The 23378-nt window shown below is 37.9% G+C and overlaps 2 protein-coding genes across 4 annotated transcripts; one reads left to right on the top strand and one right to left on the bottom strand.

The window, feature by feature from the left end:
• Positions 1-912: 912 nt before the first annotated feature.
• On the bottom strand, positions 913-13753 carry rdh10a (retinol dehydrogenase 10a). Its single transcript, XM_082183855.1, has 6 exons — positions 13058-13753; positions 11671-11906; positions 4078-4176; positions 2791-2936; positions 2334-2465; positions 913-2238 (listed from the first exon to the last, which is right to left on the bottom strand). Exons 1-6 carry the CDS (start codon positions 13344-13346, stop codon positions 2115-2117), a joined length of 1026 nt encoding a protein of 341 aa, XP_082039981.1. The 5' UTR covers positions 13347-13753; the 3' UTR covers positions 913-2114.
• A 2406-nt stretch (positions 13754-16159) lies between these two features.
• cUnh8orf89 (chromosome Un C8orf89 homolog) lies at positions 16160-21320 on the top strand. 3 transcript variants are annotated; one of them, XM_082184562.1, is made up of 7 exons: positions 16160-16734; positions 16918-16957; positions 17572-17681; positions 18093-18228; positions 18307-18402; positions 18527-18582; positions 19308-21320. In XM_082184562.1, exons 1-7 carry the CDS (start codon positions 16530-16532, stop codon positions 19436-19438), a joined length of 774 nt encoding a protein of 257 aa, XP_082040688.1. In that variant the 5' UTR covers positions 16160-16529; the 3' UTR covers positions 19439-21320. The 3 variants fall into 3 exon arrangements, with proteins under 3 accessions (XP_082040688.1, XP_082040686.1, XP_082040687.1); XM_082184560.1 differs by having other exon boundaries at positions 19334-21320; XM_082184561.1 differs by having other exon boundaries at positions 18096-18228; positions 19334-21320.
• Positions 21321-23378: the final 2058 nt, after the last annotated feature.

A 23378-nucleotide genomic window follows, 5' to 3' on the forward strand; every position in this document is an offset into this window, starting at 1 on the left:
CATGTTTGTACTGTCATATCTGAAAGCAACTTGCACTGACATATCTTAAAATATGTCAGATCCATTGTTTTGTCTCAAGATGCACACCAGTAATGTTTATTCTAAGGCACTTTTATAAAAGCTACTTAAATGTCCTAATTAAACTAAGGCCTAATCCTGGCTTAATCTAAACCCTGTCTGTGAAACCAGGCCTATAAATCGCAAATTATCTTGAAATTGGGCGCAGATGAATGGGCTTGTAAACCACCTTGTCATCAAAATATAAAATAACATCAGTCAATGTCCAAATCCCTAACTAGCATTTACTATGACTTGTTTTCTGGTTCACCACGCCCACTCAACATGCAATAGGTCTGTCATATTTTAAAATAACTCCTTGTATATGCAATTCACTGTTTTTGTGACACCGGTTCATCACTAATGAAACACTCGAGCAGTAGTAGAAGTGTGAATACGAAGCATGGTCAATCACAAGCTTAGCAAAAGAGGAAAGACCTCCTTACTTTCTGTGATGCATTTTCTCTCGAGGTAAAAGCATTTCATAATCCCTTTCACAACTAAGGATAACAGGCATTTTGGCTTGAATGGAACATCTGAGTCTAACAATTTAACCCCAAAGTCCCACCCATATGCTGTATGATGGACAATATCACTGCTGCCTAAAAGTGTAGTTTCCTTCTGTTCTGCGAGCTTTTAGTTGCAGTATGTCATGTTTCTTGCGCCTGTAGAAGTTATTATAGGGATGCACTCAGGAATTCACTTGCTAGAAAAGTTGGCAAACACTAAAACCGTCGCTTTCTGTGCCAAGTTCCTTAGGAATTTCTGGCATTTGCTGATATTTTGCGGTTGCCGAGAGTCAGGCTTATGAAAAGACACGGCGGTTTTGACTAATACACAAAAACCAACAACAAATAATCTAAATCATTTTATTAATTTAAGTTAGGTAGAGACACTAAACATTGGAACCATGTTGTGTGCTCCTATATAGAGCACTCTTTAGGAAAGTTACAAAGAGTATTTATGTCATACTGTTAACAAATGGCAAACATGAAGAGGTAGAGATTTTAGGCTCATCACATGCCTATTGGAATGTAGTTTAAACTCATGTGTTTTGTCATTTTTTTGCCTAAACATACAAAATATCTGTGGAAACTCAATGGTTCAGGTTTGCATAAACAAAAAGAAAAAGCATTAAATTAACAAATGTGAAAATGCATCATATTCAGATGATGACAACATCCTCATGTTACTCAATCCCATTTCAAATTCATTTTAGAAATTGCATAATGAATCAATTATATAAAAAAAATAAAATTATGTAACCAAAACAGTATTTTTCAAAGTTCAAAATGGGCAACGTACTAAATATATTCAATGACAAGAAAATCAGGCCATCCCTTTAGATTGACATTAACATATACAAAATACCATATGCCTCTGTAGATTAAAGAGTAACAAAAATAAAATAAACTTCCTTCCCACCAGCAGCTGGAAACAGACCAGCGTTTTACCCACTTCTCATGATGTCAACAAAAAGAAATGAGGGGGGGGAGAATGCAAAATATTTTATCTATAACATCACATGGTTCATAACTGGGCCCTTTCGGACACATGATCTCCTGCTGCTGCCTTTAATGTATCGAATTGGGGAACAGAGTGGCGTGGTGCCACATTGAACGGTGTAGATAATGTTGGCAGTGTAGAGGAAAGTAAATACAGTGCATGTCTACACACAAACGAAACAAAAAAGTGACAAGAATTTACTGTTCGTACAGTAACATACTGTATAGTTTCACAAAGACGCTAGATAATGCTGGTGACTACATTACGTAAATAGTTAATTACTGAATAGCTCATGTATGATTTCAAAACTATTGACACAGTATATAGATGGAACAAACTTTAATAAATGACAACACATAAAATCAACAAATAAATCCTTAGTGTAGTACACAGCTTTCTTTGTTCCAGAGGAACAATATGGTAAACCTTTGCATCTGCCAAATGCAAGTGCACCAGTCTAAACGCAGTCTTTTCACTTCCTTCTGCCCTCTCAGTGGTCTTATCCTCATGCGGGTTAGAAATGTACCCTTGTGGGTTGGAAACGGCGCCCTCTAGATCCCATTCTTTGCCTCGTTGTTGTTCATCGCCTCTTTCCTCTGAGCAAGGAAGGGGTACATGCACTTATCTGCACCAAGGAACCGGTACATACACACGATTGCTTCGAAGGGCAAAATGCTAGAAAACAAAAACAAATGGGAATGTGTTACTACTGATTGTTCCGACAATCTGGAAGCATTTCAGACTCCAGTTTTGAGACCACCCATACCCACCTTTTCATAAAGTTGACCATGTATACAATGCGAGGCGTGCAGATCATGGGCTGGTCTGTCAGGATGGCCCTCATGGACTGTGTCACACAGAACTCTGGTCTCAATGGAGGGAGAAACGGCTCAATCTCTTTCCTGACCAACCCAGGCGAAAAAAAAAAAGAAAGCAAACATGATGATTAAGAGTCGTCTTTGTTTAATAAAGTCAGCCCAAAGTGCTTAGCCAGTCAGAGCAAGTCATTATTGAGTGGAAACAGATCCAGCATGCACCTTATTCAAGTGGAAGCCCCTATTGTGCGCATGAAAACCCAAGCTGACAGTGACATGAGAGGCCACAAGCAAAGCTACCCTGACTGTTGTTAAGCAATGTCTACTCGAACTAGATACGCATTGTGTCGTTCGCTCCTTTAGTGTCCATCTGAAACCCAATCTTAACATTTGGACGGCTCCTTTCTTTTACCTTATTCTGCATCCTCTGAACATGCCCGTGTCCACCAGGTAAGGACACACCAACGTCATCTTGATACCGTCCTTCTCCGAAGCCTTGATTTCGTGGCTTAGGGACTCGTGGAAGCCGATGGCACCAAACTTGCTAGCGCAGTAATCCTGAAACCAAGAGGAAACAGAGTTTGGTGAACATTATCAAGCTTCCCGAGGCAGTTTTCCCTGTAATAGCATGGGAGCGCTGGGATCTACGGTTTCATTAGCATTCTTTTGTTGTGTATGGAGTATAGGTAGAGCCGCATGGGAGGGTTTTGATGTGGTTTGCGGTGAACGGGATCTTCAGAACAGAGTGGGCAAACACAGATGCGTGTAGATAAACACTCTGGAATAAAGGGGCTCACAGCGGCTTGAGTCACTCCAATAATGCGAACCATAAAAAGTCACATTCAAGGAAACATAATAGGTCAGACAGTGTGATTGGGCTTCTGGGACCCTTTGAAGTGAGAGTAAAGATGAGGGCTTGTAAAATGGAAGTACACGTACAGCAAAAAAAAAAAAGGCTGCTGGGAAAAATGACACCAGTTTGGACAGCAGTGAAAGAAGAGGATTGTACATGTGCTAGACTCCGAACTCTAAGAGATCCCTTATATACACAGGCTGGTTTAACAGATTAAAAGTGACTTTAATGCTACACCAGCACCAATGAGAGATATCATTTTGGAAAAGTGTTTAGCAATTCTGTCTAGCAACATGTAAAGAGCTCACACTGAACCGATAGATAGCGAACAACGGCACTTGTGTTTTGTTGGATCAGTGCATTACCACTGTTGCCTTCGGTCTATGCTTGTTTTCACCAATTGAACACGTTCGGTCAACATTTGTTGGAATGTCTAAGTGACAGTGCAGCGTGAATTAAATATATACACGCACATTCAATATTTTAACTGACATCTGTAATTCAAGAGCTGATATATCAATTGACTATTACTTCAAAAACACATTTTAAAAAGTACAGACATCTCTGTACCCATTGGAGTTAATGGAGTAAGTGCACAATATTCACAGTATGTGTGAACCCCCAATGGATCATGGGAATTTTGTCTATGCAGCAGGTAGGCCCAGAGAAACCTCTGAGCATCTCTCAGTGTTAGCATGCTCCTTAATTGGCGTGGAGTGCTAGGCGTGCTGTGCGCCGCGTCAAATTTCCATGCCACGGCGAGCCAACGTGCTGAGACTCTCCAAACACGCTCTCTTTTTATTTCAGTCTGCCAATAGATTTATGTGATGGATGCAATGTACTAACCTCCACACCAGCTGTGCTGAAAAGGCCCAGTGAACTGGCAACTGTCACAATGTGGCCATGGTTCATCTCTAGCATCTTGGGAAGAAATGCCTTGGTGGTCTGGAAGAGGAAGAGAGAGAGAAGGGAAGGGGGGGGGGGGGGGGGACAAAGACAGTTATTTTGCTGTTGCTGTTCGTCTCTGCCAAAGCCCTTTGATCCGTTTTTTTTTTTCCTCCTCCCTGACTAATAATTCACTGAGACTAAACACTCATCTCCCTCATCCTGCTGGGGGAGTTTAGAAACACAATTCCATTACAGTCTTAAAGGCCATTTACAGGGAGCTTGCTTTCCACATGCACTTAAGAGATTAATTTATGTACAGTTCAATTTGTTTTGGTAGTACTCGTTTTTGAGAAAGTTTTCATTTCCGACATGGAGGTTTAACTTGGATGGGAAGCAAACTACTTTAATGGATGAAGTATTGCACCAGACTTTGGTCTGGTTTCGTATTGGTCTGAAATGGCTTATTAAAAAGGTGAAAAGACCACTTGCAAGTTCACAACAAGTGGTTTGTCTGTGGTTTCCTTTTCTCACAACGAGTTGGTCCCAAGAGTGGCATCTCAGTATCAAGAGCACAAAGCCAGAGCGGCGTACTCACTCACCACTGTCACCACAATACGGCTAAAGACCACAACACCACCGCTGTAGGTCAACAAAGATGGGAAACAAACACCACCTTTTAGCCTGGATTACACATTAGCATTGGAACGATTAAAGGAAGTCCACCCGATAAATATGTAAAAATAATCTAAAGTTTGTTAACCACTGTGACAACCTAAAAGATTTGTTCAACTCTTTGATTTTGTAAACCATACTGAAAAGATCCTACTCAAAACAACAAACAATCCATAAAGTCACATTAGTTTGTAATGACGGGTGCAAATAAATGCTTTGTTTAAGCTTGGTTTAAAATGTAGAAGATTAATACAACAAGTTAGCTTGTCGTTAGCTTGTACTAACTGAACACTTCTGGACTAGATTTGTTAAAATTTTTCAGCTGCTCTGACATCTTGCCTGGCTGTTATTGACAGTTTCTTTCATGCAATGAATCAAAGTCATCTTCCACTTTCGCCGGTCCCGGCTGGACAAAAGACAGAGTGAATAAAAATAAAAAACACACACACACAATCGTGCCTCATCTTCCATTCTCTTCAGACCCAGAGGAAGTGAGGGGGTGGACACAATAATGATGAAAAACATGACCGGCGTCATCCATTTACTGCTCTCTTAGAAAGGATTTGCCGTACAAGCCCCACAGAACCGCCTGTGGCTTTATAGTCAAACCTCAATGGAACACGAAGCATGCTATGAAAAAGAAAAACGTGTGAGTGCCAAGAACAACAGAGCCCCTTCCAGAGGCCTTCAATGATATCACCATTTATAAACATGCCCAGTTGAAAAGGACCTTGGCCACGCTTGAGAATGGTACTATCTTGCACGGCTCTGTGTGCATTTCACACCTCTGCCAGCCGTCTCAACACGTCATCTTGACATGTTGAAATATGGAACTGGAATCTCTCAAATTTACTTCCACTGACTTCTCTCATGAGGCAATCTACTCGTGCAATTGAGCGCTGCGGTCCACATGCTACGCATTTAATCCCTGACGTTAAGAGTAAACTGTGTATTTTTCCAGTGCATTAAGTGTAAAATTGCTCTTAATATTCATCTCATTGTGTTGGGGGTTCCTTCAAGGGAGCAGACTTGGACCGGTTTGAATCTGTACTTGTGCCTTGCATGCAAAACTGATGGTAAGTATGCGTGCAAATGAAGCATTAGGATAAATTGGGCCTGTAGTGCACAAATGCCAACATCTTCCAAATGCTGCAATCTACAGTATTAAAATGTGATTTGGAGAGTTTAGACTATGTTCTGCTGCCAATAAGACAGATTAGACTAGCATGATACGAGACAGAAAGTCAAGATTCAGGCAATCGAAAGTCTCTCTTGCATCTAATGGGAAATACGTTAAATTACCCTTGCTAAGGAACTTGAAGCCATTCAACTTGCACACTGGAATAAAAGCTATGAATGAAAATGTGATGTGGAGAAAGAGACAAACATTCATTAACATGGGAAAGCATTTCATGGAGTCGTTAGATAAGGACACCATAAGTTAATTCAATCTACATTTATTTTGTGATTTTTGTCTTATCAAACACTTTTAAAAAAAAAACTTACTGTACATGGACCACCTTGGATCCTAACAATTAGGCAGTTCAAGGGTGGAATCTACCAAACCAGCAACATTACAACCTCAACTCCTTGATTGATCAAACTCAATGTTTCATGTAGCTGGGCTGGTAATGTTGGGTTTGATTTTGGTCAAGAAAATAGGCTGGTAAATCAACCCAATGTTACCAAACTCAACATGACCAGTTAAAACTCAACATTAGTCAAGTAACTGGACTGGCAAAGTAACTGTGCTGGTAATTTTGAGTTTGATTGACTAAGAAACTTGGCTGATAATGTTGGGTTTGATTTGGTCAAACAACTGGGTTGGTATTGTAATCAACCCAATGATTTGATCAAGTAGCTAGGCCTGGCCAAATCAAACCCAACATTACCAGCTCACCCCCTTGACCATTAGTCCATCACCCCATAATCTCTGAACTTGCACAAATGAGCAGAAATGGCTGAGTCTTTGTAAAAACCCAATCCGCTATGGAATGAGGGGGCCGGCACTGATGTGGGCATGGCCTTGTTGACCTCTCAGACACAAAATGTGTGAAACCGAACAGAAGTTCATGTCTTAATTCATAGCTTCCGTAATTGCTTCTCAGCGCCTGAGTTTACGCTAAATTAACTTCCAACAGCAGAGAGCTTCCTTGGCCCTTGCAGTGGTTCTATGCCTGTTGTGCTCTCTAATTGATACAAGCGCAAGTGCATTGCTCATCACAAAGCTCTTCACAGCTGCCGTGTCAGCCTGGATTAGTGCTAATGTTTGACCAATAGGAATATGCACAAATATTGTCACACATAATAGCCCAGATGGCCGTTAATTAGAAGAAAGTGGACCGACCAGAGAAATGTAGCAAAGCATTGGCCAGATTGATGTACAGCCCTCAGAAAATGAAGTGGGGGCTAACTCATACGCTGCTACTGTATCGCTGATGTCTCATTAAAATGGGGGGCTGGATCTATGGAATCAGTTTGAAAACCACAATATGGAGCAGTTTAACCTTATTTAAATAAGCCAAATAAAGCCATTGGTGAATCTTGTTGGCTGGGAGCTCTTCAAATATAAGCAGCCCCAAATCAAATAACGGGTACAGGTGCACTGATCTTGAGCAAGACCATCTAAAACTACTCAAGTAAGACCCTTCTGCCTGGCTGCACCCTTTCTCCTGGTCTAGCAGGAATGCAGGCTGGAGAACTTGGCTCCTGTCGGTTGGCATCTTGTCAAGCTGATCCCTAGACAAGAAAGCAATTGTCATATAAGTGGGTCAGGCAGCAGCTCCCCATTACCAGCAAGCTTGTGTACAAGACTCTCTATCCCTTGATGCTTTTCTCTAGGGACAGCCCTGAGTCTTTTGCTTCAACCACGCTCACTTAGCAACTAGGAGGCTTTCACGGACACCATTGCGCCCAGGTGTGGAATGCACTGCTCACATATCGCCTATTATGGGGTCAACGTCAGAGAGGAAAAAGAGAAGCTTACTTCGATCAGCTTTCCAAATCTGACTAGACACTAAATCTGGTCATTTGCATCACTTAAATTTTTACTTCGCCAAGTACCAGTCAGTTCACCACAGTGCCACTCCTACCGGCTATTCTCAAGTCGGTCTGAAGAAAACGCACTGGTCTCAAACACAGCTGGAAGTACAGAAAGAGTGAAGGGCCTCAGCTGAGCACAGACAGCCTGGAAGAGATAATGGCCTCACTTCCTGTTGGCTCCTCCAGTTTTGTTACATTCCCACCATGCTATCCAACAAAATAAAGATGATGTCCATCTGGAGTTTGCCCTTCCCGCCTGAAGAGTTTCGAAACACAGCAGACCGTTGAAATGAAGGCGCTGAACCGGCTGCCAGGTCATGTTTAAGACTCTTTAAGAGGATGACATGGACCTGTTGTGAAGACAGGCTTAACTTCACTATGACCAGAAGAAAGGTATTATATAAAAGTAAAGATTTGGAAGGCAGTGGCAACAACTCTCTGAAAAATACTCAATGGATAAAACAAATATCTGAAATCCATTAAGGCAAAAAAAAAAAAAAACAACAACAGCGTTTGCGATTTATTCTCGGCCCAGTATGGACAAAGAAATGGACACACCTGGAAGCCATATTAGCACATTATGGACAGCTTAAAGACCCCAATGAAATGGCTTGACCAGAGTTTTCTTGTCTATGTTGATGCATTTCAGATTAAAATACATTGGGCTGAACATATCAAGTAGGTGTTAGTAGGAAGAAAGATTAGATTTTAATTATGAAAATTTCAATATTAAAATTAAAGTTAGTCATTTTCCATCATTGACTTTTTTAGCAGAGATGGAAAAATCTGAATGCAGTCTGTCATTTTGACAGATTACACTGAAGGTGATATATTGTAACTTTCCCACCCATGTCTAGTTGGTGGCGAGCGTGCATACAATTGCAAAAATGTCACGGCAGCAGAGTGTGAAAAGTTTCTTCACACGGCCAAATAGTTGTGATGTCATTAATAAAAGATAAAAAAAAAGGGACTGATGCGGAGGAGGAAGGACAAACAGACAACGTTTGTAATTTCAGGCGACCACAAATGGATAGTTCACCCAAAAATGGAAATTCTTTCATCTCACCCTCAAGTTGTTCCAAATTTGTATGAATTTATTTCACCTGCTGAACACAAAAGATGATATTTCGAAGAATATGGGTAGTCAAACAGCTGACGGTAGCCATTGACTTCCATAGTATGGAAAATAAATACTATGGAAGTCAATGGGGCCCATCAACGGTTTGGTTACTGACATTCTTCAAAATATCTTCTTTTGTGTTAAACTGAAGAAAGAAACTCATACAGGTTTGGAACAACTTGAGGGTGAGTATCCAAGTAAATGACAATTTAAAATTTTTGGGTGAACCATCCACTCAAGTCCATGCAGACCAGGAGGAAGCTTTAAGTTCAGGCAGATACAGAAAGTTGACTGAGTTTAGTTCAGTTAATTTGTAACATGTTTTGTTCATATTTTAATAGTAATTGTATTTTGTAATATTGTGTTGTTCATATTTGCCCGTTTAGGCACAAAGGTGGTGTTTTAGTGGCCTCCACTGTCACTGTGGAAAAAAACCAGTGGGACCCTGTCCGTCAAAGTTACGGACAATGAGAAAGTCTAACGCAACTACTGAAATGTAAAAACGGTTTATCCCAGACCTATTGATTTAAGTGTCAGCGCTAGGTACCACATTAAGCACGCATATTTAAAACATCCTTTCTGTACAAAACATGCCAACACAAAATGAGTTGTAAATAGGGAGACGAAAAAAAAAAAAAAAAGTGGTCTTGCAATGTTACAAACCACATGCAAGCAGCAACCAATTAAGAGAACATGTTTGTGTGAAAGAGAAAGAGGAAAAGCAGTGTTGGTGCATTTCTATTCAGCTGGCTTGTGGCTTTAATGACCACATCCTCCGCTTGGTATTCCTTGCCTGTCCTTAATGATTAAGCTCTGCTTTCATCATAATCCCCCACAAGAAACCATGCATTGCATAAGGCTTAAGCAAACAACCAAAAACCTTAATGAGAATCCCAACTTTACCACTAACAAGTGCATCTGCTACAGCACCACTGCGGCTTACACTGAACAACTTCCATGTAAAAAAAAAAAAAAAAAAAAAAACGTGAAAAGAATAAAAAAAAAAATAGATGGCAAACAACATGCTGTTACACTTAAGCTCAGTTTGTGTCCAGGCATTTTCATGCTTCATTAAAAGGACTTCCAGTGTTTAGGATGTGCTCATTCACATTTGCCAATTTAATAAAATTCTTCCCTTATAAAACAAAGCGTGATATCGTAATGTGAGATCTTAACACTCCAAGGCCATCAAAAAACATTTAGTCAGTGTAAAAGGCCCATCAATATTTATTAATACATTTGTTTTCCAGGGGGTCTGGGGTGATGTAAGCCCTCGCTTCTCTAAAAATTCATAATTTACTCACCTTGAAGTTCTTCCAAACCTGTATGCATTTCCTTATTTGACTGAAAACAAAAGCAGCTATTTTGAAGAATATGGGTAACCAGTAAAAAAAAAAACTTTTTTTTTCTCCATACTATGGAAGTCAATGGGGTCCATCAACTGTTTGGTTACCCATATTCTTCAAAATATCTTTTATGTTCAGCTTGAGGGTGAGTAAATTATGATTTTTATTTTTCGGTGAACTATCCCTTTAACCGCCCTGCCGTGCTAATCATTAAAATATGAATATCCCCAACAGTCGCATGCAAAAACAAAACAAAATAATTCACAGTTCTCCACAACGTGACTTTAGCAGCATGATTTAAAACAAACTGCCCTACTACAGCTCGCCCCACAAGGTGGTCTCAAAACAATGCAAACTACAGACAGGCCTTTTACGCATTTACTGGAAAGAGGTTAATTAGCGAGGCCAAGTGAGAATGGACTCGTCCAAATGGTACTTCCCCAGGCAGGATGTGCTCTTCAATGGGCTTTAAATTAACAAACCAAGGGAGAGCAGATTGTTCCTGGTGATCTTACTAAACCCCCCTGCTGGAGTTGTCTTGCTCAGAGCTTGTTTATATCCACAGATCAGGGAGCTTTGGAAGAGGACAATGTTGAAACGACAGGGGGCACGTTAATAAAACCTCTCCGAGTGGAAGTATGGTTTTAAGATCAGTTCTGATGTTATAACTCACAGGGACTGAAATTGATGAAGTCAGGGAGGGTAATCTGATCCTAGATCAGCTCCCATACTGATATTCTTCCTGAACGCGTGCCAGATCCTCATAATCTCACAGCCTGTGGATGTCTACTTTTGCAGTACATCCAGACTGAGCCGTAAATATTAATATTGGCTGCCACAAACAAAGGAACGAATGGAAACAAATGGATGACAGACTAAAAGAGAAAGGGCCAGACAGGACAGGGGGTGATTACATGAGGAATATGCTAAACTTATTGGAGTGTTTTAAGGGGGGGGGGGTGGCCCATCTCAGATGACAGACATTTGTTTGCACTCAACACCAGATGGATTAAACGACTGAGCTTCTAAGTGGTTGATGTAACTGAGTTTGAAAGAATAAACAGTGCTTTTTTAGCATACAAGTCAAAATTTCAAACTTATTATGAACATGCATGGAGCAAAAGATGTTTGCTTTCCAACTTGGCTCAAGCACAAATACCAGAGCAGAGAAATGAGTACGTGCTGAACAGATGGGTGCATGAACAGTGGCATCATGTGATATAGCACAATCACTAAAAGAGGACATTCCTCTGTGTTTTCCCCACTTAAAAAGAGTTATACGGTTGATGCACATTGACTTTTAAATGTCTGGTTACACTATTAGATATTGCAGTATACAGTTGAGCAGTGGCAAAGTAAAACTAGACTCACCCAGAAGTGTGCATGGCAGTTCACCACCATGGTCCTCTCGATCAGCTCATCGGGGCATTCCAGCAGGTGGTGGCCGGACACAACACCAGCGTTGTTGATCAACAAGTCCACTTCACCGACCTCCCTGCGCACTTTCTCTGCTGTGGAGTACACGCTCTCCCTCTTGCCCACATCAACCACGTACGTATACACCTGCGGCTGAAACGGAGGGACCTCTTCCACACCGTCGACAGCTCCTTAGGAGAAACACATTAGATCGTCATCATCCGAGACGCGGAAAACCACAACTTTCCTGTGCAACTTCCTCAAGCTTCATTTGATTACAACAAATTAATTGATTCAGAGTCTGATAGCATTTGGGGAAAAGTCTCCACCAAGTAGCCAATGTTATTTTGAATGATTATTTAACCAAGATAATTGCAACGATGGGCAAGACTACAGACTAATATTTAGAGAGAGACCGATAACTGGTTGTTTAATATCAGGTCTACCGATAGATGGCACCAACTGGTGGGTCTCTAATGAATATCACACAAAAACACCATTGCACCACTGCGTTCAACAGAAAACAATGGTGTTCATAGGTAGACAAACTTATTTGATTATATTGTTTGCATAATTACACATTTAGAGCCATTCATTCATGTAGGATTTTAAGATTAACAATAATAAATAAATAAATGATAATAATTGACAACCCAGAGCGCAACAACGTAAAGGGATAGTTCACCCAAAAATGAAAATTCTGTCACAATTTTCTCATCCTACAGTTCTTTAAAACCTGTATGAGTTTCTTTCTTCTGTTGAACACAAAATATGATATTTTAAAGAATGTCGGTAACCAGACAGTTGATGGTAGCCATTGACAGCCATAGCAGGAAAAAAAATTACTACAGAAGTCAATGACTGTCTGGTTACCAACATTCATATCTTTTGTGTTCAGCAGAAGAAATTCATACATGTTAAGAACAACTTGAGGGTGAGTGTGACAGAGTTAAAATTGTGTGAACTAGCCTATCCCTTTAATGTCAATAATAAAAATAAATTACAAATTTTTTATACTTTAATATATAATAAATATTAAATATAATTTATATTAGAATACTCAACATAGAAAGTTCTTACATATTATGTTTGTAGTAGTCGTATGATGAATATTTAGCTATTATGCTAATAAGGGGGTTAAAGTAAAAAAAAAAAAAAAGAAGAAAAAAAAGGCTCTGCTTATTGGACATTTTGTCTTTAATTTATACATCAAAGGCAAATATTCAAGACTACACACACACAAAACAAGCTTAAATACCTACAAAGACATAAACCTACCTATAAGCTGCCTGGGATAAATATACGAATTAGATAAACATAAATGTTAAATCCTCGTATTTACCCTCTTTGGACATCGGGTTGTCTTCCTCTCTGTAGATCTGTCGCACCATCTCCGCAGTCTCCTCATTGCTGTGGCTGTTGATGTCCCACAGCACCAGTGTAGCCCGGCGCCGGGCGAACTCCTTCGCGAAGAGCCGCCCAAGTTCGCCGCCCGCCCCGGTGATCAAGCACACCTGTCCCGCTACGCTCTTCTCCTTCGGCCGTATGAGCCACTTGAGTCCGGCCATCACGATGGCCCAGAGAACTTTCAGAATGACCACGAAAAACTCCACGGCAATGTTCACCATCATGTCTAATGCCGTTGCGACTTTGTTTTAAATAAAGATGAACGTAGTTACACCTAAAAGACTAAACAACCTGAGTTTTGCTGGTGTGCTGCTACCATTAGCACTTAATGTATTCTTTAACCATCCGCCTATTTAAAAAGGCAATGGGGTGAACATCCAATTAACCCCAACTGTCAAACAACTACTAATATACATATATAGAATCGTATAAGATAACGCATTAAAACTTCAGAATATAAGCATCACACATAAAAGCACTATTTTAACGCTTCAAGTGTGAATAAATACAGCCGAGTCTCCCACCAGCGAATGCCCGTATGAAAGCTATCGTATCCCGGCACGGATGCGCGCGACGGCTGCCAGTGAGAGAAATTGAGACAGACTCCAGCCTGATCTCTTCAGAACCGCTGATGCTCCTCGCGCTCTATTTAAACCAGCCCCTCTCCACAGGACCCAACAGAGTGATTGGCCCAGATGCCTGATTAAAATTTACATCTATTTAGCTGTGCATCAGCACATTTACATCAGCTGTGGACGTTTGGGAAACAGAATGGATGTGTTATAACAGTGTCTGACTGTGGTTGTATTTTCAATGCGTATTGACGGATGTTAATATATATATATTCAATTAATATATTCAATGCATATCAATGAATATTGTGCGATTTTCTGTGTTTTTTTTACTTGGAGCAAATACAAGCAAAATGTGTAAAATATGCAAAAATAAAACAACAGGTGGAAAATTGTGACAATGAAATGTCTTATGAGCCCACCTTCACTGAAAAGATAGTTCTTAAAAGAGTAGGCCACAACTTTACAATAAGTTTCCATTATATAACACTGGTTAATTTATTAGCTAACATTAAAGGGAAAGTTTACCCCAAAAATGAAAGTTCTGTCATCATTTACTCGCCCTTAAGTTTTTCCAAACCTGTATGAGTTCAACACAAAAGAAGATATTTTAAAGAATGTTGGTACTTCTACAGTTATTGACTTCCATACTAGGAAATGGCTACCATCACTGTCTGGTTACCAACATTCTTTAAAATATTGTAGTTTAGTTCAGCAGAAGAAAGAAACTCAAAAAGGTTTGGAACAACATAAGGGTATGATGACAACATTTTTGGGTGAACTATCCTTTTAGCTAACAATGAGTGATACATTTGTTTCAGTATTTATTTAAACAGTCAGTCACTGGATGGCTTTAATCTGGACTTTCTAAGATATGTATCTCAGATGCTGGGTAGCTCATGTCTTCACTGCCCTCTACAGTTCTTTGCGTTTAGAATTAGCAGTTTCTGTAGCAGCCAGTAGGAACACTATCAATGGCGCATCTGTAGAAGTTTGTGTAAGTCAGAGTAAGGCCAAACTAACCCAGCAAGCAACAGCCGTCATTTCACCGTCTATAGACCCAATATAGTATGGCTATGATGAGTAACCCTTCTAGCCAAAATAATCATGAGTTTGGTTTAATATAGTTTTTGCCACAATAACTGGCGAGATGTATGATATTCTGTCATGTAAGCAAAGTAAACAGTGATTACTAGGTGTTTGGTTTCATTTCTTCACTCATTTCATTTCTTTGTTATCTAATTGATGACTAGTCTATTCTTGGGCTATGGTTTAGACGTCTATGGTTTAGCCCAAATTTTGCCTTGTTTTAGCCAAGACCTCTGGGCTGTGTTTTGACGGCTATTAGATGTCTTTTAAACGCAAAATTGCTTGCTGGGAAGGCTTTATAGTTTGATGTGTTTTGTTTGATGCTTTTAGTTTGATGTGCTCTCTAAACCACGGTGCATAGAGGTGATATACCATAGAGAAACATCCAGAAACTTACAACTGCTAAAACTCTCAACAGCAGTTCAGTTGATGTGAATGGATGTGTGCTCACTGTGGTCCCTCGTTCACTATCTTCTTCTTGGTCTTGCTAGTTATTTTCTTGGCACATAACTGCTAGTGCTTCAACCTCACTTGAATCATTTCATTTTTTTTTTTCTCAAAACTACCAGAAAGAGAACAAACGCAAGTGTTGCTGGGGGAGGACACTCATCAGTCTGATAGGAGAACGAACAGTAGCCTTTTATTAGTATGTAAAGGGTTCTCTGTGACTTTTTATATAATCATTGCATCTGTGACAAATGAATTATGCACCCAAACAGCCGACCAGCTGACACAGGTTTTAACCCATGAACAATGTGAAAACCAGTGGATAAATCAATGAAGCATTTGCACAAATGCTTCATTGATTTATCCACTGGTTTTTACATTGTTACATTGTTCATGTTCACCTAGAATGGAAGTACAGAGGCTTCCAATAACTTGCAAATAAGACTAATTTTGAGACACTTTAGTCTTATTTGCAAGTTATTGGAAGCCTCTGTACTTTTTAGGTGTAAATGGATGTGTCATCCATAATTAAACTCTAAATTTCCAGATTCAGTTATGAACAGCTATCTTTAAATGATTACAAATATTAACAGATTAGGTCTACTATTAATGGGATCAGTCATCCTTAAACTTGCCATATATATTAGTGTGTTATTAGCTAATGCCTTTATCTTAGTTTTCAGCCACATGTTATATGAATAACTAATGAATGAACCGAAGACATTTGAAGGGAACTGGTGCATTTATACAAAACTGCCTTTACAAAGCCGCCACCTGTTGGACTGGCACTGTAATTACACATGCATTTGGGGGAGGGGTTTCGATATAGAAGTGCTGGTTAAATTCGAATTTTAAATAGTAACATAAGTTTTATTTCAATACAGTAAAAAATATAAGTAGGCTACATAAAATAAAATAAAATAAAATAAAATGCTGTTTTCAGCATTTTTACATTCATACATAATTCCAAGCTATTTTTTCTATTGTTCACACACATGCAAACTAATTCAAACCAACGTGTAGTTTATTTATATACACGTGTGCGATTATTTGTAAAATCAAATAACATTTTGAGTTTACCTTGTCACTAAATTCTTGTGTCACGTGGTTTTGGTAGTAGTAACTGTGGCAACGTCGACGCAATGGACTATCCGCTTCCTTCCTTTCTTTTTTTTTTTTTTTTACTTTCATTGACCGATATAGGCCTATACTATTAAAATAATGGCCGTAATTATTAGTGTAAACCTACTTAAACGTACTAAAATGACGTTATATTCTGTCTGACATTCAAAAGTGGAGATGAAGCCTAATACCAGCGTCGTTAGACCCAAACTGATCTCACTGCCAACTGAATCTCGTCTGATAATAAAGGACATTACAGACGCGCGACCCAGTTGTTCTTCCAACTACACCTCCAGTCCTCCAGTTTCTGGATGCTACACGTCTGCGGAATCCAGGATGAATGTTTTCTCAGCGAGGGAGAAATATCCATGCAGCCCGAGCTGTGAGTCATTACAGGCTACTGAATGCAGGGCAGCCTAATAATAGTTAATCTCTTCAACAATATACAATAATATTCTCTTGATGTATTTATAACGTTTAATTAAATGTTCAGCATGCTGAAGAGTCTGCAGATAATTAACTGTATCTGGTGTTTTATTAACATGTACATTTAATGAAATTGTAGATTCAAGGGATCTAGAGCCTCACAGCTCTATTACTGATAGGTGAGTTACCAAACCATTACAATACACTATTACAAAACCATATGATTTTTAGGATATGCTGATAATGTTGGTTTTGTGTACTTTCTTTGAAGAACTGTATCATCGTAAATTAAAGGGATAACGTTAACTTAGGTCACCCAAAAATGAACATTTTGTTATAATTTACTCACTCTCAAGTTGTTCCGAACCGGTATGAGTTTCTTCTATTGAACATAAAAGAAGATATTTTGAAAAATGTCGGTAACCAAACAGTTGATGGGCCCCATTGAGTTCCATAGTATAGGCTATATATTTTTCTACTATGTGGAAGTCAATGGCTAAGTTGCCGTCAACTGTTTGGTTACCAGCATTCTTCAAAATGTATTATTTTGTGTTCATCAGAAGAAAGAAACTCATACCGGTTTGTAACAACTTGAGGGTGAGTAAATGATGACAGAATTTTCATATTGGGTGAACTATCCCTATAAAATGGCAATCATTCTGTACATTTTGGTCAGTTTTTACCTCATATGAAACTTCCAGAGAAACCTATGCATATATCGAGATGGTTTTGGGTCAAACCAAACACTAAATAATGGCAGAATGAATTAAACCAAATTCTACTTTCTTTTCAGGTCTCTGCTTCCATTGTTAGCCAAAGACCGTGAAAGTAACATTTCTGGACGTCATTTATTATTTGATAAACGATGGAGAAATGGAACGTGCGTCACTAATGATATAAGAGGTAGGCTATTTCCCTCTTTCCATTCATAATATATGAATCATGCTGGAGATACTTATTGTATCATTATTGTTAGTATACAAATGGGACAAATGTCAAGAGAAAGTGTCTTAGAAGGCTACTATGTGTGTATTCAGATTGATGAAACTGTCTCATCATTATTTGATGAGATGGAACAAAAGTGTAATTGGTAGTTTCAGTGGGGTAACCAGTAGATGGCGCTCACAACATTCACAGTAATATTTAGTTTGCAGCAGTTAAATTTATAGTTTATTGGCATAAAACAATCTCTTTAGATCTAAGTAAATTTGGTCAGGGAATGCTTTTGCAATTCTTTTAGATAAAAGTGGTTAAATGGCCACTTTCGCAGGAAATTTGAAAGGTTTGTAACATCAAAATGTTTATTTTTCCAAGCAGACGGTGTTCTGATTAACCACAACCCCACAAGTCCACTTTCTCAGGAGTTCCATGTTTATCATTCTCACAATTTAACCAAATTTGCCCACCGCAAAGAACTTTCCCCGCGCGACCCAAGACCACATATTTACAGGTGAGTTCTTCAAGACTGCTAATGTACTGCGAAATTATGTTTTTCTTCATTTACTAATATTCTTTGCATCAATTCCAGGTCTGATTATTTGACCTCATTTCCATCAGTTCTGTTACCGGCCACCACTCCATCTGTCAGTGGAAGACTCTGTTTATCTCAAAACTATAAAAACAGGTAATACCATTTAATAACATAAGGTAAATAAAATTTATTCTTTGTATTTGGCTATGCATATGTGCACTGTTTATTTTATATTTCACTCTCTCTTGTCTTATTCCTTTCTTTTTTTTTTTTTCAGGCCAAGGGTAACAAACAGAGTCCGCAATCTCTTCCCTGTTGGTGCTAACAACAAAAGTGAGCATTTCATCTTTAACATGTTAGCAGTGATTAACTGATTTATTGTCATTTACCATGCGATAACTATGGAATAAAACACAATTGAATAAAAACATGAATAAAACATTAAAAAGGTAATTGCAACTTTTTATCTCTCACAATTCTGACTTTATAACTCACAAATGAGAAAAAAAGTTAGAATTGTGAGATATAAACTCACAGTTGCAAGGTATAAAGTCCGAATTCTGAAAAATAAATAAAAATAAAGTCAGAATTGTAAGATATAAATTTGCAGTCCAAATTGCAACTCACAATTCTGAGTAAGAAAAAAGAAAAAGTCAGAATTGTGAGATAAAAAGTTTTTATTTTTATTCTGTGGCGGAAACAAGTTTCCATAGATAACACTTCTAAGTAGACTATTGTTTTAAGTTGATTTATGTCATTTGGTGCTGGTAAACTTAGCACATCGTATGTGTTATTTAGATGTTTTCTCAGTGTTTAACAGGTGAGATCTCTCGCTTCACTCCTTTTACAGATTCACAACACAGACATTGATGAATATCACATGCGCATGTGTTTTCATGAGCTCACAAACACTACTTAACACTTAAGTACACACATACCTCTCGTCCTCCCTGCCAGACACTAGGCCTTTTTATTGAAATCCCCAGTCTTTTGTATGAGGCGAGGAGAGTGTTACCTGTGTAAACCTGAATAAGCAAACTGTGCTCTTGTCTAACCAGCCTGTGGGCCGGTAATTGTTTTTCAGGCCAGTCGTACCCTGATCCACACTTGGGTGCCTCAACATCTTTTGTTCAGAGGCTCACTGAGATTTCTTGTCTGGAAGCAGAAACAGTCCGGCAGGAGAAAATGAAGAGACTTAGAAAGATCAATAGGCAGGACTCTTAATAGGAGTTCATTAGCCAAAGAGGAAACACATGACGCCTGAAATCACAACTGTGCCAAAGACGGAGCAAATAAAGTCAAGGGGAAAACCCTGAGAGGTACCGAGTGCAGACACTCTATTATAACTGATCACAATACTTTATCATAGCTACAATGAATGTTAAAAGTCTACACACCCCTGTTAAAACAGCTGGTTTTTGTGATGTAAAAAATAAAACAAAGATAAATCATACCAGAACTTTTGCACCTTTAACGTAAAAATGACAACCTATGCAATACCACTGAAAACCAAAAGTGACACATTTCAGAGAAAAATTATTAATATAAAAACTGCATAAGTGTGCACACCTTTTTAAAACTGGGTATGTGGCTGTGTAAAAAATGGACAAATCCTCTCCCGTGGCCTCATGGGATAGTGAAGTGACTATCGAATGTGCACTTCAGAAGTAGTAGGTCATCCAAAGACTTTTCGCCTACTGTTTTTTCGGACATACTACCCGGCTCACATACTGTTTTTTGCACACTGTATAGGCATACTGCATACTGTACACTACTCCACACACAGAGGAGGAAGCGAAAGAGGAGAATATGGACGTGGTTATGCCAAGAGAAAAGAGGCCATCTTGGCATGGCCATTTTTGGTCACAAGACCGTGACAACGGTCGTCTTTGATCCTCTATACCTGTACGACGTAGGACCACCGTTTAGGAGCCACAACCACAGAATTTGACATGATTGGTCATCTTTCGTCTGGGACAGCACAAAATTATACAGTGTATGCCATGCATTAAAGGAATGGCTTACAAAAACATTTCCAAGGCATTCGATATACCATGGAACACAGTGAAGACAGTCATCAACAAGTACAGAAAGTATGGCACAACAGTGACATTATCAAGAACAGCGTGTCCCTCCAAAATTGATGAGAGGACAAAGAGAAAACTTGTCAGAGAGGCTGTCAGGAGACAACATTAAAAGAGTGTCAGCTCTTTCTGGTTACTCATGTGACAGCTGTATTCTCCATCTGCCTGGGCTATGATTTATCTGTTTCAATTTTTACATCACAGCTGTTTAATAGTGGTGCAGACTTTTTATATCCACTGTAATTATAAAATAAAAATGGTGTTTGTAGAGACCCATTACATTTCTGGTGTAAAACTATCAGGGATCGTTGAATTTGATATCAAATTCACTTGAAAGTGTATTTTGTATTCGCCAAGAATAACTGCCTTAACATTGCCTTAAACTACAGCACTTATATGTTGTCTGTCATGTTGCACATATGGAAAAAATGTGTTTTGTGTATTGCCTTGAGTAATCACTTGAAATTTGTAAGAAAGTACTTAATGTGATTATGATCATATGCAACAAACATTTATTTGTCAAAGAAGCAAGTTTATTATAGTGGCTCTTGTAACTGCACTATTAAACAATATGAAACTGTAAGCATATCATATTTTTGATTCATATTTTCGATAGTCTTATATACCAGCCAGTAGCAATCACAAACATTGGCTGCTGTATGTTTCAGCTGATAACAGTGTTCATTACAGATGCAGTAGTTGAATGCAGCTGGCAGGCTGTGTCTTTGTGCAGATTGTCTTAGAGAGCGTGAGAGAGCTTCATTCTACACCAAAGTGTCTTTTGTCAGAAGGAAAAGGGCCAGGTTGATTCGGTTCAAGACTAGGTTGGCACATTCTGGGCAGAGAGAAGAGAGATAATGTCTTTTGGCTTCAAGACTTTATTACAGGAGCCACCTGCAATGAGAAGCAGATCATTATTATTATTATTAATCAATAAATAAATGTAATTGTATACATTTTTAATGGTAATGATTTCCAGAGGGCCGATTATTATTATTATGAATAAATACATAAATAAATACATATTTTGTTTAAATTGTAATGATTTTTAGAGGGTTGGTTATTATTATTATTATTATCTTTTAGTCAATTAATTACAATATTTATTTGTTTAAAATGAAAATAATTTGTAGAGGGTTGTTTATTATTAATTAATTAATTGATTAAATTATTAGTGTAAAATGGTAATATTTATAGAGGGTTGTTTCATTATTATTTATTTTCTTATTATTATTCAATAAATAAATAATGTAATTTTTGTAAAAAAATAAAATAATAATAATGGTAATGATTTATAGAGAGTTGTTTATTGTTATTATTAATCAACAGATTAATTACATCATTTATTTGTTTAAAATGGTAATGATATATAGAGGGTTGTTTCATTACTATTATTATTATTCAAGAAATAAAGTATATCATTTATATATTTTTAAATAGTAATGATAGAGTTGTTTATTATTATTATTATTAATCAATAAATGATTACATTGTTTGTTTAAAATGATAAAAATCTATATAGTTTATTTTTATTATTATTAAGCAATACATACATTTATTTATTATTTGCTTTATTGTATGATGTATAGAGGGTTTTTATATATTATGAATCATTAAATTGATTAAATTATTTATTAATTGATTCAAATGATAATCATTTCTAGAGGGTTGTTTATTATTATTATTATTACTAACCATTAAATGATTTATTTACTTAGCGACATGTCTGTCTGAAGACTTTGCTGTAATCCAAAGTGAGCAAGCTGCTCAAGCACTCTCAATGGCTTGTTTTGTTTTTAGTTTTTTTCAGCGAGTCCTGGCTTTAGTCAACTTTAGTCAATCAAAATGACCCGGAACAAACAGTCAACAAAGAGTCCTTTAATAAAAGGCTGCCGTAGACCTTCCCACAAGCGCATTATCATTTCAGTTCAGCTCCTTTTAACTCACTCCAAATCAGCCTGACATACAGTTCAGAGCTATTATATAGCTCTGTTCCTCGCCTTCGAAGTAGTTTCAAACTTAATCCCTATATTTTGAAATACTTGATAAAGTGATAATCGTTATAAAAATTTGAATTAGAATGAGGACCTGTGAAATGATGAAAAGTATTCATGTGCTTCTTTAGTGTAGATATTTGGCTTTTGTGATCCATAAAATGACCACTGGAAAGGAATGCGACCCAGTCAGGTTAATGGTAATGATATACTTCAGTAAGTTCACTCACAGAGAGTAGACAGTGTCCTCCTCTATCTTCATGAATCTGAGAATGGAGACGGTGCCCAAGCCAAACCTAAAGTCAAAGCCAAATCCACAAATCAAAAGGCCCAGATTTGGCAAGAGTTTTGAGGGTTTGCTCAATAGAACGGTTCAAAAGTCCAGTTCAAAGAATGACTTTGATATCAGGTGACATCAATATGTCCACTATAAAACATAAGAAACCTTTTACAGTTGCTTGAGTATCTTTTTCTCAGGTAGGTGGGTGTGACTTTTCTTTCTTTCTTTCTATCTTTCTTCCATAATTAATCTATTTACTTTATTAAGACACATTATTGGTCGTATTGTGAGGGATTCATTTTATTCCAAAGAAAAAAGGATGTCTTCTTTCATCAAAATGTAATAACTTGCTCTGCTTCTGAAACGACTTTCTTTTTTAGTTGACATACCTGATATTTCAGCAGTAAAAAGTTGTGAATGACATTTCACCTTGAATTTGAATGGTTTGAATGAAGTTTGTTTTGGTTCAGAGATTACCAGTTAAAAAGATTTTCTGGCATCTTGATATATTGGTAAATCATAATTATGAAATAAAAAGTCACAATTATGGCATAACCAGTCAAAATGACAATAACCCAAATAAAAATAAATTAAAGGTCATTCAAAATCTGAATCGAGTATGATATTTTCTTAAATCTTAATTTAATAATGTCTTAATTTTCACTTTACATGTCATAATTATGACTTTTTGTCTAATAATTTAAACTTTTTATGTCCTCATTTAAAATTTGTATCCGTCATTTAATCCAAATAAAGTGATTAAATGCCATT

This window comes from Leuciscus leuciscus, assembly GCF_965113295.1.
Source record: "Leuciscus leuciscus genome assembly, chromosome: 11".
Taxonomy (NCBI): Eukaryota; Metazoa; Chordata; class Actinopteri; order Cypriniformes; family Leuciscidae; genus Leuciscus; species Leuciscus leuciscus.